At 41.1% G+C, this 18642-nt stretch overlaps 1 protein-coding gene across 4 annotated transcripts in view; it reads right to left on the minus strand.

Annotated features, from left to right (window-relative positions):
* Positions 1-18642, minus strand: part of CELSR1 (cadherin EGF LAG seven-pass G-type receptor 1) — a 263086-nt gene that overhangs the window by 112488 nt on the left and 131956 nt on the right. For all 4 annotated transcript variants that reach the window (XM_090042082.1, XM_090042084.1, XM_090042083.1 and 1 more), the window contains exon 3: positions 4680-4902. In XM_090042082.1, the coding sequence (XP_089898208.1) occupies positions 4680-4902 (223 nt within the window). The remainder of the gene's footprint in view (positions 1-4679; positions 4903-18642) is intronic.

Consider the following 18642-nt stretch of genomic DNA (forward strand, 5'->3'; position numbering starts at 1 on the left):
CCCCACCCACTTCCCAGCTGCTGATTGCTTCAGTGGCTGATACAGGAGGGAGGGAAAAGTCCTCCTCCCAACCAGATGCCTGCCCATGTAGCCCAGCATGGGGGCACCAGGAAGCCCCTGCCATGAGGAGCTTCCCCTCACCCCAACCCACGGTCCCCTAGCCAAGGGCAGCTAAGGGGAATTCGTCCCTTCCCAAACCCCAGAACTGCTTGCCTCAGCGCCTGTGAGTCTTAGGCAGCCTCAGGGATGGAAGGAAAATTCTCTCCTTAGTTTTACCTCAGTTGCTGTGAGGTAGAACTAGTGCAGGGGAGTGGAAGAATTTCCCTCTGCTCCCAGAGGCTGCCCCAGGCTATGCCTAAGACTTGCAGGGGCTCAGGCAAGCAGCTCTGGGCTTCGGAAGGGGAATAATTCCCCTCAGCTCCCTGGGGCTGCCCCTGGCTGGGGCACCCTGGGCAGGGGTGAGGGAAAGTCCTGCAAGGTGAGGGCTCCTCAGTGCCCCCCACACTGGGCTGCATGGGCAGGAACCCAGCCAGGAGGACTCCTTCTCTCTCCATCCTGGGGCAGCAATCAGCACCTGGAAAGGGGAAGGGTGGAAATACCACTCAACAACCCAGGGCTGCCAAGGCTGAGGACCCCGGGCAGGGGGAAACCTCCAAAGGGGGAAGCCCCCCCCAAGGTGGGCCAGCACCCAGACAGGGGGCTCCTTAACACCCTGTGGGAGGACAGCAGAGGGTTGGGGACACTTGGCTGGGCTGGCACTGGTCAGCAGACTGAGACGCATGCTCCAACACCCTCTGCCTACTGGCCTGTATCAGTACAGGCCTCTCCCTGTCTTTCCCAATTGAAAACTTGAATGTCTGTTCTGTTGGTTATTGGTTCAACCTATGCACCATAGAGGAAGGTGCCTAGATTGAATCAATTCTATCCTGGACTTTTACACTGTCTGTTCTTAACCTTTAGGTACAGACCAGGGGCAGGGAGGGCACAGTAGGCTGAGGTCCTGCCCCTGCCATCCTCACCTTTCACTACCTAAATTTCAACTCAGTGTTTCCCAAAATGGTGCTGCTAGGTTCCTGAAACTCAGAAAGGAGTGCCCTGAGGCTAAAAAAATTAAGCATCACCGTTATAGAGGTCTTTAAGATTTTGACATAGCTCCCTGATGTGAAAACTATTGGGCTAGTCTGTTGTTTCCCAGAAAGTTCCCACAAAGTGAGATGGAGCTATACTAAACAGAAGCACCCTACACTACAAGGGTCCCTTCCTAAAAGCCCAGCTGGGAGAGGCCTCTCATAGAACAAGAACCACGTGGCAGAGACTATAGAACACTCCTTCGTTTACACTGAATATGGACCTGACAGGTTAAATCCTTTCATCTCTCAGCTTTCCCTTGTTTTTCAGGGACATTTGGAAACTTTCTTACCATGCCCTAGGATCAGTTTTGATCAAAACCAACGCATAGTACCATATTTACTCAAATCTAAGAGTTGGCGGTGAGGCGGCTAAGTGCAATGGACACTATAGTTTATTTGGATGGGCAGCACTAACCTAGCCTTGTGGTAGGTTCCCATCAATGTGTTTGCCCAATATTGGCCATGTGTTTTACAGACATGCTCAATGTGGGCTACATTTTAAAAACTTCATAGTTAGTTTCTATTACTGAGCACATGCTGCTTCTGGCAGCAGTTTAATGATTGATAACAGATTTAATGGGGGCAGGGTTTCCTTGTATGCAACTATAACACATGAAGGGCATTTTTCTCCATGCTGAGGGGGTGAGGGGGGGAACCTCATGTAAATGCTGTACTTTATATGTGGAGCCTTTATCTCAAGAACTTGGCAAATTGTATATATTGTATCTACACATGTTGATTTAACTACACTTACAAGGCTCTATTGAATTTCTGACCACCACAATGTTAAGGCACAAGAAAGGAAAAAATGAAAACATCCTGTAAAGGAGTAACAGGGCCACACTTGGGTGTAAAGCAACAAGCTGTGTTTCTAGGATTTGCTTAGATTAGGAAAACTGATTGATCTGCACTAAAACCTTAACTAATCCTGACCTCTTTTCCTAAGGTAAGCAAACTTCCAATGCTAATTGCTACTTCTTTTTTTTGTATATATTAACTAACCCCAAATCTCTTCCTGGTGTCCTAACAGGGTAGCGCGCTTTCCTGTGATGTTCCTGGTCAAAGTCAACTTTAGAAACCAAGGGTCAACTTCAACCAGCTAAATCAGTAAAAGATTCCAGGCTGCACCTTCATTAGAAAAAAGTTGCATTTACAAATTGAGTAACATTGGTTTAGTTAAGCCTCACCTAGCCTTGACCTCTTATTCCTATCTACGGAAAACCTATATTAAGAGACTGAAGGGACAGAAGAAGTTGCCTTATCTGCAGAATAATTATTTGGGGCACAATAAAAAAAAGGGGAGATTTTCAACCCTCCATCCATGGGAACACAGTTTCCTTGCAAAGACAGATACAGTCTCTTCCAAAATATCATTCTGCCAATCTTTGGCACTCACAGAGCCTAAGGCTGTTTGCAGACATGAAAAAATAAAACAAATGGTGCTTTACAGGAAGAAGCATGTTACTTTCAACCCAACTCTGCAGCATCTGGACACACTGGGTGCTTCAGTGGGGCTTTTTTGGCATTTTTATCTAAAGCTGATTCAATCAGCCATTAGATAAAAGTGCCAAAAAGCCCCACTAAAATGCCCAATCTATACAGATGCTGCAAAGCAGGGTCAAACTAATGCACTGCCTCTTCTGGGCATGTGCTGGGATTGGCACAGGAGTATGCCAAGTTTAAATTAAACCCCCCCTTCTTTTTGTTTTTCACATCTGCAAGCAGCCCAGATGACTCTGTGCATTCTGACTCAATGAAAGGGTAGTCTAGAAGTGGAGACCTAAGAACTGGCCATTATCTCCCTGGTCAAAATCTGTAGGGATTGTGCTACATAGTTAATGCAGCATGAGACAAGCAATGGGTTTTCATAGAATCGTAGAATCAATGAGTCTGAAGGGACCTAGACAGATCATCGAGTCTGACCCCCTGCCATGGGCAGGAAGGAGCACTGGGGGTGGCAGGGGTCATAAGACTCCAGCCAGGTGCCTATCCAGTCTCCTCTTGAAGATCTCCAGGGAAGGTGAGAGCACCACCTCTCTGGGAAGCCTATTCCAGGCTCTGGCCACCCTTACTGTGAAGTAGTTCTTTCTAATATCTAACTTAAACCTATCCTCCCTCAGCTTGCGGCCATTGTTCCTAGTGACTCCAAGGGGGGCCCTGGTGAACAGACTTTCTCCGAGTCCCTGCTGGTGGCCCCTGATAAGGTTGTAGGCAGCCACAAGATCCCCACTTTTTTTTTGTGGAGCCCCAACCTCCCACCATATCCCTGTGTTATTCAGATGTCCTTATCTGAGGCCAGGAATAATGACAGGGGATAAGGAACCTGGCAATCACAGCTTGCTGACTGCACCCACCACAGATCTAAATGTGGGCAACAATTGGTTGGCAGGCATCCAGCCAGATCAAATGTGAGGCATGCTACTGCAGGACATGCCAGGCATGTCTCTACTGGCTGCACGTTGGAGATGCTTTCCTCGCACAAGCTCCTTCTTGCCTTCTCTATGGACACTTCTGGCATATCTGCTCTCTCCTAAACCATAAGGGCTACAATTCATCCCTTATCTATATTCAAATACAAGGTTTTGTGAAACTTCAGTAGGAAAAACTACATATGCAGACAAAAAATACTACTTTCTACTGAACACTGTAATATGATAGTTGTGAACACACATGAAAGTCATTCTCGGTAGTCACTCCTCAGCTCTGGGACTTGTTTCTCTTTAAGGCTTGCCAGAACCTGAGCCTAGACATCTTCTAGAAGTGGTTTAAGACATTCCTCTCTGATCAAGCATTTAGCAAGCAAGGCTAAGCTGGGATACTGTTGGGGGAATGAGGTTATTTTATATTTTTAAAAAAATATTCCTGTTGCTTTTATAAGTTATTTTATTTCCTTCCTTCCATATGCTGCTCTTCTCAACAAAGCTGCCATGAGTCTTTGTTGAGAAGAGCAGCATATGAATCAAATAAATGCATAAATAAACCAAATATATGAGGAATGCCAACAGTATTTCACATAGCTTCACGTGATTAGCAGGGCAGGATTTAAATGCAATTTGGGTATAAAATAGTATTGGATTATTGAAGAAAAATGCGAAAGAAGATGTTCATGCTCCATCTACCATAGGAATCAATGGCAGTTCCGTCAGACACGTTTAACTCAGCACGCTTCAATATGCACCTACCCTCGGGGCTGTCCAACTGATGCCTACCTGACTCATGGGGGGTGAATGCATGGCCTGCAGACTCCCACCCAGCCACTTCACCCCAGTACTCCTGAAGCCACAGTGGCCATGGTCTCTGGGGCAGGACATCACGGTGGGAAGAAGCCCAATGAACCTGCTGCCCATGTGGCAGCAATAGTGGGGGGAAAAGAGGGGAAGAGGGAATGGGATTTGTGCTGCCCTCACAGCATGTGGCCTTCACAACATGTGTGCAGTCCCTGGCCTCCCAGAAGTTGGACAGCCCTGCTCTACCTCAACCCAAATCAAAGAGAGATCACAGATTTGGACTGGAATCCTCTGGTCTCAAGAAAAAAGGGGACTAACTTACATGAGGGAGACTGTGAAGTGGAAGCGCTGCCTTAACCCCTTGAAGGTAACGAATGACTGGGGGGGGAAGCTTCTTGTTGTCATTTCACAGTAAGGTCTTTCGTACTCTCCTGGAGGGCACTCGCATTTGAAACCTCCTACCAGCAGGTTAACACAGGTTCCTCCGTTTTTACATACTCCTGGTGCGCAGCGGCCTGAGCGAGCATTCACTTCACAGTACTCTCCTGGAAAAGAAAGAAACTAATGTCAGGCATGAAACACATGACACTGGGTTCTAATTAAGTAACAAGTTGCCAGAGACTGATAGAGTTTTTCTATTAAGCCTCATTTACATTCATGTTTCTGTAATCAAGCTAAGGGGCTATACATTGTGTATGCCACGTTATGTTTTAAATTTTAAAACTGATCATAGTTCTGGATATTATTTCCTGAACGACTCTTTTTCAAATAGTTAACAAAGTTGGCACTAATTTTTAGATTTCTAATCTACTTTCAGCCTAGAATGATAAGTACATATACCAGAAAAAGGATGACAGTAACACTAAAATCCTATATATTTCCTATCAACCTAAGTGTACACAAATTGTTCCAGCATTTCACTGTAGACTGGAAATTGAGTGAACAGACGTGTGTGCATTTCCTCTTGACTGGAATTCTGTTTTATTGGAAATGTCACTGACAGAGTAAGGTGTGTACATTTATAAAAGAATGCACAGGATGCGGATGACATATAGATTGCTTCCATTTTTTTCAAAAGTATCCAGTGAATGTGTATCATTTAGTTAGTCTTCCACCACCATTAAAATTGTTAGGAGTTATGTATCTCAATTACAGACTACTGAAGTTTTCTTCCTCAAATGCTATAATTTTATACCATTCAAATATATTAAGATTTGTTAAGCTTAAGCACTCAAAAAGTGAAGCCTGTTTGCACCGAAGGTAAATTTGTAAGTGCAGAATTAACTTTTGCCCACCATTGCTCATGTATTACAACAAGAGTTGTCTTTTTCAAAACTGACTTTTGATTTTGTAGTTTACAAGGACTATAGGACCTGTTCATGAGTCCCTTGGCCTCTGCAGACTTTGCAGGGTGCAAAGGCAATACCTGCTGCAAAATTTTCTCCCTACAAAGCACTAATTTGTGTGGTAATTATTTAACATTTGTGTACTGAATGTGGCTTATGAGGTACCTGTCACTATTATGTTTTATTGCAGCAACCCAGATAGGGATGAAAAACAGTTTATGAAAACTGAACACAATTCAATTAAATTAATCCAAGAAATACTACCAGATGACTAAACATAGAGCAAAACTGTGTGGCACAATACAGCTAAAAAAGGATATTTCTAGCACTATAATATTTGCATAATTACCAGTTGTGGATTTACATAGTTACATGACTTCAATCATGATGAAAACTTTATGAGTGCATTCTTAGAGAAGTCAAAATGATATTTAAGGAATTTATGAATCTTCCACAGATGTGAAATACAGTAGCATCCTACAATTCCATTATTATTGTCACTCAAATTCATACTTGTGTGGGGTACAACCTTAATGGTCTACATCCAATTTGAATTTAGTTCCGTGTTTTTTACTACAACCAGATAACATAGGCAATCGCAGATGGAACAATAAACTGAAAAAGTGCATGTTGCAAGGCATGCAGGTACAACGAAGTATCTCCGGTAAACAAATATTTTACACAAAACCAGAAGATTAGGATGCCAGAAACTCTCAATTAGCAAAGCTCTTTAAGCATGTGCTTACAGTTAAACACAAGTTATATGCTTTCCTGTATCAGGATTTATGTTCCTAAATTCATATTTTATCACATTTTATCACTATGACAAAAAGATGGAAAATCCCGTTCTATTTCCCAATACCGCCAGTACATATCAATTCAGGCAAGATTATCTTTAGGGATGCCCAATATTAACATAGAAAAGAGGTCATGTAGATTACAACAAGGTGTAACATGCTTCCCCTCACAAGGAAGTGCGGTTTTAGAGGGAAAAAATCCACTGGCAGTGTGTTGAATATGAAGGGACACAATGTAAAATAAGCACATTTGTTAAAAAGATGCTAAGGAATATGTTCGCTCTATAACCAGAGCCAATCACTCTGCACCCCAACAATCCAGAACAACTCAAACAACCCTCCTTCTGTATACCTAAACTCTTCAAGAATTAAAATGACATATTTCCTACATAAAAGACTAAGCACAGGCTTGTCCTATTTATAAAGGAGTAGGATATTTAGTAATATAGATCTGCAACTGTGAATGGAATGGAATCCTTGAGGCTTGCTGAAAAGAGACCAAAACCATGGACAAAAGCAAACAAGCCACAGACCTGAACACACAGAAGAAAAAAAAGACATGACATTGACAAACAGGAGGGATTTTTTCCACTCTAGCATGTTGCTGGAATACCATGGCAATACAGTACCTTCTCAAGCTGAACTCATTTAATTGTTCTATATTAATTCTTCCAAGCTGCAGATTATCAGTTGAGATACAAAAATAATTTCAGTTTATAACATACAACTGTAAAACCATTCCAAGTTCACAAAGAAGTTTCACAGTAAAAGCTGCATTATCCTGCACTTCAGCAACTGGCATGCTCCATCAACTGCCAATGCTGGTTGACTCGGCAAAAGCAAACCAGAAGTGTCCACTGTGGCACTTCCAGTTTCGTTCAGCCCCCGCGGTCCAGAGCAAAGCAGCCTGTGCAGGGGCCCCTTTTCCTGTCCCCTGGCAAACTGATGCAGGGAGGGGCAGCAGCCCGAACAGGCAAAGATGCTTGTTCGGGCCTCTCAGGTAACCAGCATATTTTGTTATCTGGCACTCCCCATTCCCCACGGGTGCCAGATAACAGAGCTTTTGCTGTATTGATTTACCTTTATTATGGCTTCATTTATATATTGGAAAAAATAATTTTGCAATTCAGTTAAAATTATATTTAGCAACATATTCATATATATATAGAGCATTACCCAGTTAATAAAATTACAGTACCTTACATTAATCTCTACCATAAATGAGAATAGTATGACATATATTTTTTGATGTTGAGTATCATGTTATAAATATATAGTCAAAATCTATTGAAATCTTTTTTAATTGAAAAATCTGCAATGATTCAAAATTAACATAAATTTTCAAAGAAAAATATTCCCCTTATCTAATATCTCCAAAGAAACTTGGTGACTTCTGTTACTTATAATTCCTTCTGAATTATTTAATAAGTGCTTTCCTGGACTTTCTAAGTACCCCCTCAAGAAAGCACTGCAAACATTGTTCTCAGAACACCTGATATGTCTTGACAAGCAAATAAGCCTAAAATGTGTCTCTTCAATTTGTCTATTTTTTCTGAATAGATATTAAATATATTTTTTTACAACATTTAAAACATTTTTTAAAGGATGATAGAATATGAAGGTACACTGCTACCATTGCAGTGTGCACATTATGGCTAGGGACAAACATTAAAAAAGCCTGAGCCTGAATCGATTCAATCTTTGCAGGTCAGTTTAACCTGGCTAAGTTAAACAAGAGTTAGCAAGAATCTGTAGGTCTGCACTGAATTGTCTGCTTCATGGGGGTTTTTTTCCAGTACACGTTGGATATATTAATCATTCACTTGGGCTCCAACACTTTCACCTGGGTTCTAACAGTTTCCTAAGTGAAACTGATGGTCTAAAGAGAGATAAATTCTTTCTTTAAGGAAAGAGGGAAACAACAAGGAATAGGGCACCAACATTTTTTGAAAATGCAATCTCCATTAACCACCTGCCCTGAAGAAGAATCAATCACGAACACGCAAATTTTCTTGTTAGCTTAGCCATCGTATGAAATATCCTTCCTCCTTAGCAAGCATAATTCTGAAAAACTATAATGGTGATAAATAGTGAAAGAATGCATAAAATATATAAAGGAAAAGTTTTTTAAAAAAACTAAAAAGAGCATTACATATTTCCCAGAACAATACATTTGTAAAAATCTCCTCCAGTAACACAAAATCTTCACTCCTTCAGATATCTGTATTACTTGGAAGAAATCCAAAGTAACAGCAACTTTCAGATAACTGAGCAACTGAATCTCTAAAGCAGGATCTTAACATTCTATATAACCCTCAGAAAAAGATTAGGATTCCATTAGAATCTCATCAGGCCTCCACATTAAATATTGATAGACTGCGTGAACAGCCACTGCCAGGACTTGGTGTACAGTTACAGTAAGCAAGAAAACTGATTGTTCTAGCAGATCTCATCTTGTTGCTACCTGTTTAGAATCCAGTGAGACTTAGTAGAGGCACATACAACCTCACCCAACAAAATGAACAAAGAGAATGTAAGTTGCAACCTGTGCATGGAAATTTTTCCTCTATGACCTACTCTTCAGATGTCTACTTCATGTTCTCCATTCATTTCCAGCATAGACTGAGTGCTTACTGTGTCCTGAACTCTGCATTAGGGATAAGAGACAGGGCAAATTCATAGCTTTACTGAGACTAATGGGCACAAGAATGACAAATATAGTAATGAGCTAAAAAAAGTAACCAAAACATTGAGGATGAAGTAGACAATGCATTGTTACTGAGTGTAGAAGCTGCCAGACGACTGAGGATTGTGAAAGCCGAAAATAATTAAGGACAATTGCCAGAAATCATGCCAAAAAATCATGAGATTTTGAGAATCATGAGAACAAAATGCCAAAAATCATGAGATTGGTTTAAAATTCATGAGACATTCCAAAAGAATAAATTTGTGAGGCTTTTTACTTTTTCTTTGCTTTCTGATGCTTTTAAAGGAAATTGGCAGCCCCCCAAAAATGTCAGTGCTTCTGGGCTAGGGATACAAATTGCACATAAACTGGTACAAGTGATCAGAAAACGCTTCAAATCAGTAACACAACACAAATTCAGTGCACATAAACCACTTTCAAAATGGCTGAAACTGGTTTAAGATAAACCTAGATGGATGCAATATCAGACTTAACTGTTTTAGGTTAAATCAGTTTATTGAACTTCTGTCCCAAATCCCCCCCAGATTCAAGTTAACTCACAGTCCCCCAGCATCCCAGGATGCTTTTCACCTCCCCTACAACCCCCGCACCCCAAAAGGTGGGCCGCCTTGCCTTGACCCAAGCTGTCTGCTCCAGCCGAGCAGGGAAGCGTGCCCTAGTGCCCCCTCCCCACCAAGCTTCTAGCCTGGGCCACTGCAGGTATGTGGCTGCATTTCTAGAATCAAAAGTGAAAGTCTGTTCACTTGCTAATCAGTTCAATCTATGCAGTTTAGTCTAACCTGCGAAGTTTGAACTGATTCAGCCTTGGGCTTTTTGACTGTCCATACTTAGCCCTGTCGGTCAAAATCTAGCCTCAACACCCTGGCAAAAACAAGCTTTCTCCTTGGCTTCTCAGAGCTGCCACCATTGTGGGAACCTGCCAAGAAGTCCATTCAACCCTAATGCTCTCCTCTGCTCCCACTCCATGTTTTCTTCTCTCTCATTTCCTGGAAACCCCTAAATCCACGTTCTGTCCCTGCCCAATAGCCTGATTCACTTCATTCTCCATGTGTAGTTACACAGAGTCTCTGCTGCTTGCCATGGACTCTGCCCAGAAACATCTTGTCCAAACCCATGAACCATGGGCTGCAGCCACTTTGTATGTGGCATATCTTCAATATCACTGTAAGCTGCTAGAAGAGAAGCCACTAGCATGAAGAGAAGATTCATTTACATACACCTATAGACTGTAGATAGGATAAAAGTTTCCCTCTTTTTGTAACTGGGTCCTGTACCAAGGTGCAAGTGCAGTCTTTGCACTTGTAACAGACATGAAGTGGGAAGTCAGTGATGAAAACCTCCCGAAACATCTGGGCAAGAGGAAGGCCATGACTGGGACCATCTTCCAGTTTGTCCCCATGCAGACAAGAGCTGGATAAGCACAAGAGGGAACTCTCACTGTACCCTGTAGAAATGCTCAGAGATCCCTTGAGTACCCAGAGGAGTTGTGCTTGTACTTCCATGAGTAGCTGCTGGTACACAGTTCTTCTCACCTCAACTATGCAGAGACTTTGTAAACACAATACAGACCTAAGAAAGGCATACCATTTTCCCCTTTCTCTCACAGTATAATAAAACAAAACAAAAAGTACCCTGCAGGGTGGGATGATTTGGGATTGATTTTTCCCTCCACTCAACTGAGAGGTAGTGATTTAAAATAAATAATAATACTGATGGGATTAAAGATATCCAGGGCACATCTGCTGGAGAAATAAATTAGTCTACATACTGAAGAAATTATGAACAAGTCCACAAAATAATATGATTAATTTTGATATTCCCTAAGGGGTGCATAATGCCCTTAATTCCTGTGTGCAGCCTCAACGGGTACTATGTGCACAGACTGAGGCTATGATATGGTCCCTAGAGTGCGACATATTCTACCTTCTATATTTGTCAAAGGTTGAAAGTTCCTGACTCAAAACAATGTAGGTTTTGTTCACACTAGAAGGATCTGCACCTGTATTCCAGCAACGGGATTAGCAGTGGTGTAAACATGAACAGTGCTGCCAAGTCCAGGATTTTATCACAAGTCTCACAACACTCAATGTTATTTTAAGTCCCAGTTTACCCTGAGGGTTCAGAAACCAGAAGCAAAGGAAAAAAACCCCCACCCCACATTATATTTTTAAGAATGTCTCATTATTTTTAATTCAATCTTTTGATACTTTCCTGGAGTTAAGGATGACTTGTTCCTTTTCAACCCTTGGATTTGGCAATACTACACTGCCTGTACCAGGAGCTGACTGTTTTTCTGTACCATCACACGGCAAAACACAATTGCAAGCACACCCAAGGCAGTAGTGAAGAAACAGGACTACAGAGCAGAGCTCCTCATGAGATAGAATCAGGCACCACTTATCTTCACGAACACCCGCTCACAGCATTGAGTGAAGGCTGTGTAAAGACGCTAGATCAGGACTTCCTACTCTGTGTGCTCTCAGCCAAAATGTCTCCATGAGACGTGTCAGAAAAAACTTTCCAAAGGCTAGGGGCAGACATTCAAAAAGCCTAAGCCTGAATTGCTTCTATCTTTACAGGTTAGTTTAACCTGGCTAGGTTGAACTAGTTTGCAACTGGACAGACATTCTCTCCGGACTGAGGAAATTCAGGCATATGCCTGCAGTGGCTCAGGCTCTAAGCATGGTGGGGGGGGGGGGGGGGGGGGGGCGGGCATGCTAGAGCAGCCCTCCCTTCGCTTCTGCAGAGAGCTGGGCTGAGGTGGGTGTAGACAGGTCCTGGCAGGACCTCTGATTAGGGATATCTGCCTGTACCATCCCAGGCTTTTTCCTACTGGCTGCTCAAGGGGCAGGAGTGTTTCCAGCCCACACCTGCCTGCTAGCACTCTGAGGCAAGGGGGGTGTGCAGTGCGTGCATCTGTTGATGATACAAAGCTTTTCAATCTCCCTCCCTGCTTCTTTATACTGTCTGCAGCAAACTGACAGGCAAGCAAGCCAGCAGGAAGATGATAACAGTGTTTATCACCTCATCAGCAAAATAATAGCCTCTCTCCATTAGTTCAAACTGTTTTTTGAACAGCTGACCTGTTGGTTAGTGGTCATGGTTCTGCCTGCCTGTCCCAGTAAAACTAGAGACACACACAGATACCTCTCGACATTAGCTAGCATACCACATACTTGGGATCTGTGGGGTTAGGGTCTGTGCTGTGGGAAATGGGAGGGAGGGGGAATTCGTGCCTGAGCAGTGGGAGTGGGTAGGGCAGGGGGAAGCCAGGCAGACCTTGCTATACCTGCAATCTCTGCCAGAGCTCCACTCAGGGAGCAGAGTAGAGGGGCCAGTTGTGCTGTGGAGCAGAGAGCTCCACCTAGAGAGCATGCCAGGATGCTGGGGGAGTCTAGTTCATTTTAAACCAGCAAAGGGGACAGACATTGCATAAACCGGTTTGACCCAAATCAGTTAAGTCTGATACTACATTCAAACAAGTTTATCTCAAACCTGTTTCAGCCATTTTCAGACTGGTTTATGTGCACAGAACATCTGTTCTGTTACAAGTTTAAACCAGTTTATGTATAATGTCTGTCCCTAGTGAATAGGTCTCCTCTAGTTCACTTTAAAGATGAAGGTAGGGGAAGATCCAGAGAGGGTGCGGTAAAACCCTTTGAAATCATGCATCAGGAGCAGCAGCCAAGGATCATTTTTTTTACATCCCTGAAGTAGGTTATATGCCCCCTGCCTTCTCCTCCACACTCAATAGTGGAATGGGGAAAGAATGGCTCTGTAGGTCCCCCTGCCCTGGGATCAGCAAAGGCAGTATGTAGGAGGGGAGGAGAGGAATGGGAGTAGACAGGGGACAGGATTCTTACCTGATAAGGGGACTTAAAAAATGTCCCTAGCTGCTGCTCCCATAGGCTAAGTACAAACAGTCAAAAAGCCCAAGGCTGAATTGATTCAGTCTTTGCAGTTAGTCTAAACTGCAAAGATTGAACCAATAAGCAAAAGAACAGGCATTCACTTTTGATTCAGGAAATGCAGCCACATGCCTGCAATGGTTCAAGCCAGAAGCCAGGGAGTTCTAGAGCATGGGCTGTGTGTTCACTTCCTCTTCCTGCTGTACCCAAGGTCTCTGGGATTTGTAATCCACAATAAAAGCAGCAGGACACTGCAGGGTTGCCCATCGCTTCTTGCTTTGAGATGCCTTTGGGATTTCTAGTACACAATCACAGCCAGCAGTAAATTTAGCAGAGCAGGGAAGCTCTGTAGTCAGGGGAAGGGAAGTTTAACACCCCTCCCTGGCCCCAGACCACAGCTGGAGTTTGCTTGGGAGGGCCAGTGAGCCAGCTCTCACTGCTCTAGCTTGGGGAGGGGAGGGCAGCCTTGATCTCTGGAGCAGACCGCCCAGCCAAACATGCTGGGATGCTGGGGGACTCTGATTTAACTTGAACCAGGAAAGGGTCTGGGACAGACACTTCATAAACCGGTTTGACCTATATCAGTTAAGTGTGATACTACATTCAACCAGGTTTATCTTAAACCAGTTTTAGCCAGTTTGAAACTGGTTTATGTGCACTGAACTTCTGTTCTATCAGAGGTTTAAACCAATTTCTGATTACTTAAACCAGTTTATGTGTAACTTTTGTCCCTAGTCAGTGTGGTCTGCCTGCTCCTGTGGGTTGGAGGGGAGTTGGGAATCAGGGTGTTGCTACTGTTGGCAGCAATGCTGGTCACTGCTCCTACACCCCCCTTTACAAAATCCTGGGTCCTCGAAGGAATGGGGGTGGGAGATATGGGTGGGGAGCAGAAGAAGGAAGGATTAAGATAGGGAACTTGGTTTTCAGCCTGTCAGAGGAATAATTTTGATTTCTCACTGCCTTTCCAATTATCTCTTAGTTACATTATTTCATTGATGAATGCCTTTTTAAGAGATTAGATCCTTCCCATGTTTGAGTGTAAGCTGAGCTTGTGGGCTCTTTTAAGCTGTGCTTACCACCTGTCACTTTCTAAAATAAGATTCATCTGGATACATGGGAATGAAAATCATTGTAGGATGTGTCTACACTACAAACGTACCAGGCCAGGCAGCAGTGCATACAGGCAAACAGCACTGTTCCATGTGGCCTATCACCTGAACAAGTAGCTGTGAGGCAGAAGTTTCCAGTTCCTGCTGAGTACTACAGTAAATACAAATTACGCTGATTTGTCATGAGATATTGTGATGCAAAACAGCCTTTCAAGAGCATAAGCTTTATCTCCATATGTATCTAATTAAATGAATTGTATCTAATATGTAGCTAACTGAATAAATTACTGTCTATCTAGAGATACAACACAATTTATATTATAACATTGCACCTCCAATTTATATCATCTTGTTTGGATAAGTTTTTTGGAACAGACCTTTCTAAAATAACACTTCCTTGTCATTATGAAAAGCCTGAAGGTACAAACACAAAAATATATAAACCCTCAACACAGATAAAACCACTTAAGCTTTGCTCTGTTTATTTGTTAAAAGTTTTATTTGAGAAGGGAAGTAATTCGACTCTAGCCTAAATGTAAAATAAATTATTTAGTATCTTTCTTCTATGCCTCCTTGATACTCATTCAGAATATTTATTATGGGGAAGGGAAAGGAGAAAGAGCAGAGGGCTAGATCAACTGCAATGCTGAGTAGAAATTTGAAATCTTTGCTCACATTCATGAGCACTTAATCACACATCGTGGGAAAGGATTGCATTATCTAGCCCTTAAGGCTGCCATAAATAGCAGTAATACAAAGTTAGGAGGTTAGTTATAAATGAGCCAGGGCTGCATTAACAGGATAGGTACTATTTCATGGAGTAAAAATGGCAATTATTGCTGGGACAATAGCATGCCCCAACAGGCAGTTTCAGGCAGCTGAACAATGGTTTCTACAAGTGCTAAAAGTGTTCCATTATGGACCTGAATGAGGAAAGGATGTTTCTACTAACTTTTCAGTTTGTCGGAACTTCACCTTGTTAAAAAAGATTTACCTGTAGTTCCCTCCTTCCTCAATTCTTTAGTCTTTTCTGCTTCTTTTCTAAGTAGAACCAAAAGATCTCCTCTACAGTTAGATTATTGACAGTTAGAGAAGGGAGAAAAGACAGATGCACCCTTTCTGGCATAATGGATTCTGGATGTTTATGGTACACAAATGAACAAGACTGATTTGTTAGCTATGAGATAATCCAACCCCTCCCCCCCAAAAAACCCCCAAACTGAAAAACAACTTGAACACCAAAGAATGGATTGCAACCCCAAAATTAAAGGAGGCAGCATTCAATTTCTAAATACATGGTCATCTGGTAGTTCTATATCACCTCAAAATGTTTCAGATGTATAGCAAAACCTAAAATTAAAAAAAAAACTAAGAGAAAGTGCCACATTTTCTTAACATCTTGCAGAAGACTTCATAATGTCAAATATGTTGTGTATAAAACCCTCATTAAACCTTATTTTAATTAATAGAGAACGCAGAGATTCGAGTCCTTTTTTTTAAAATAATATTGATAAAAAATAAATACGGTCAGTTCTATAGCTTGTAATTAAACTGTTAACTTTGTTCTCTAGATTAAAGTTTTGTTATTCTGAAAAACATGGTTTCATTTTAAAGTGACTAAAATGACTGCCAAGTCTAGTTGGATTAAATGTTCTTTATTGTGTTATCTACACTAGTTTTAATTATTAATATAAACCTGTCATGTTCACAGCAACATTAACAATGTGCATGTCAGCATGCTGACCTCATCGGGGTGGGTTGCCCACATCTACCTAAATGATGGTTCCCTAGGCAATATTATTATGCTGTAAAAGTATAATGTATTATCACTCAAACACTTAGTGAAAGTGCATTAAAAATGCTTATGGCAAAACAATGAAATTTTAAAAATAAACTTAAAATTCAAAAGAACTGCTGCTTCTAAACTTCAAACTTAACATATCAGTGGCATAGTACAGTATACCCTTGCAGAACAAAACCATCCCATATGAGTGACATGGGATTTAGATGAAGTCACTGAAGCATGAGACACTAAATAAAAGAGCATTTGTAGCAACAATGAAAACACAGTTCCCACAATGCTTCACACAACTGTATTTCAAAATTCTAATTATCTTCATATTGAAGTCCAAATGCCTCATTTGTTCCTCAACCGTTGACATTTTCAATCACTACAAAACAAAGAGTCCTCACTCACTCACTCACTTTTGCTTTCTCTCTCTCTCTCTCTCACACACACACACACACACACACACACACACACACACACACACAATTTTAAAAGGGACCCCTTAATCATCACCCTTCCCCTACCTTTTCAATCTCGGAAGGGCTCATCTGTGACCTGCTGCCTGTCCATTGACAAAGAGAAAGATCCTTTGGCAAGGAATGTAAAATTACCAAAAACACCCACAATGCTGACCCAAACATTTTCTATGATGTTACGTTCATTGGTGGGTTATGGTGATGGGGTATACCCTCAGAAATAGGAGTAAAATAGCCCCTCCAGCTTTTCGCCCATGGTTTCTCTTCTCTCTGGCTCTTCCAAAGCTTTTGTGTTACCATCATTTCCGGAGTTTCTTTTTTTAGCTTTCATCTCTGACCAGCCATGGAGAGTGTGGCTGCCTTTTATATAAGAGGAGTGAGTGGTTTCAGGCAGAAGAGGTACCTTAAAAGAGGGTTGTCTCTTTTCCACAAGGAATACGTGTTTTCACCTAGTCTCTTTTTATCCATTTCCTTAGCTTTACTTTCATTAATAAGAAAATAAAAAGGAACAGGATCCATGGCCTTGGGGAGGGAAGGGGGAAAACTTAATGGGTAGGATATAGGAGGGACTATTTTGATTACTAAAATTATGGTAAATTTATATTTTTATATTTTTAAATGCATTTCTGATATTTATAGACATTTGAGAATTTTATCCACCTCAGCTTATGAACATTTTAAAAATAAAATTGTTATGAAAAAATCTCCAATCCTGTATATTAAATAAAAGGTATGTAATACACCTTAATTGATAAAGAAATTTGTAAACTGGGTCCACACAGTGTTTTTTACCAAATCAATAACATTGTTTTAAAAATTATTTCAATTGAAGTTGTTTAAGTTGAATGTGCACACAAGACTTAATTTTTTCTCAAAGTCCTCATTTGCATATTTATGTTCAAAATCAATAACATTAATAAAAAAATACAACGTATTGTCCACTGCTTTATTTGATCTATTTTTGTATTTTCATATACCATGTTTTGTTTTTATTTTATGTAAACTGGTAGAATGGATTATATTAATTTACTATTTTAGGCAACATTATAAATTACATAAATGCTATCATAATTTATATTATAGTATAATGATTTATATTTACATGATAAACATTTTTATGTTACATATAATTTTATGGCTCATTTTATTGTATTTTCCTTAGCAAAACTTGTATATAAGCTACTATTAATCAAAAATGACATAAAATTGTTGACTCAAACATAATAATACCCAGCCATGTGCTTCTGCAGAAAGTTTTTTAGTTTTCTCAAGCAAACAAAAAAAAAAACAGAAAAAGCAAACCAACCAATCAAACAAACAACCTCTCCCACTCCCAAAACTATCAGAAAATGAGCTACAATCCAGTTGGATGGTATCAAGCAATAGATTCAAGAACAGTCTTCGGGCAAATTACGCAGATTGCACCTTCAACTTCCAGGATGGGAGTTAAATAATTACCATGTGTTTGATGTATCACTTTCCTTTACAAAGCACTCTTAATACAAGCCCTATTAAAATGCTTTGTCTGGACAGAAATCTTGTCAAACTAATTAAAGAAACAAACAAAACCTTAAGTCTTTATCTTGGTTTTAAAATGACAGGGAAGGACTTTGATCAATGCAAATATTTCCACAGGCAAGCAGGATAAGACATGGAGTACAAGCCATGAAAAGGAGTCTAAACTCTAGGCACTCTTAACAGTTCAGCTGGGGTTGACATTAAAGATCCTCACAGGTAAAAAGAAAGCTGGATTAATTTGGTGAAAAGGATGGGACGGTTTTGTACGCTACTGTAAAAACTTACAGGTCAATCAGTAGCTAGTGGGTGTAAAGTAAATCAGGACCAGGTACCATGAAAAAATTGTTTACCTCTTGAGGGAAATCTCATAGCAGACTGATGTTAAAGCTGGAGGCAATTTGCAGTGTTTGGGGAATAAACAGCCAACAAATATACCACCCTGATCCAATTAAATGAAGGCCAAGACATAAACAAGTATTTCTGCTTCCTGTCAAGTAAGCATTGATTGTAAATAGCTGTAGAGCATGTCCTTAAGAGAGGGGAAAAAAAAAAAAAAAGATTCCTATGCCACTAACAGACCTCTCCAGAAATGCCTGTGAACCTCATGTAATGTTTAGATTCCCAATGGTAGTTTT

This window comes from Crocodylus siamensis, chromosome 4 (genome assembly GCF_052110815.1).
Source record: "Crocodylus siamensis isolate JL-2025a chromosome 4, ASM5211081v1, whole genome shotgun sequence".
In the NCBI taxonomy this organism is placed as follows: domain Eukaryota; kingdom Metazoa; phylum Chordata; order Crocodylia; family Crocodylidae; genus Crocodylus; species Crocodylus siamensis.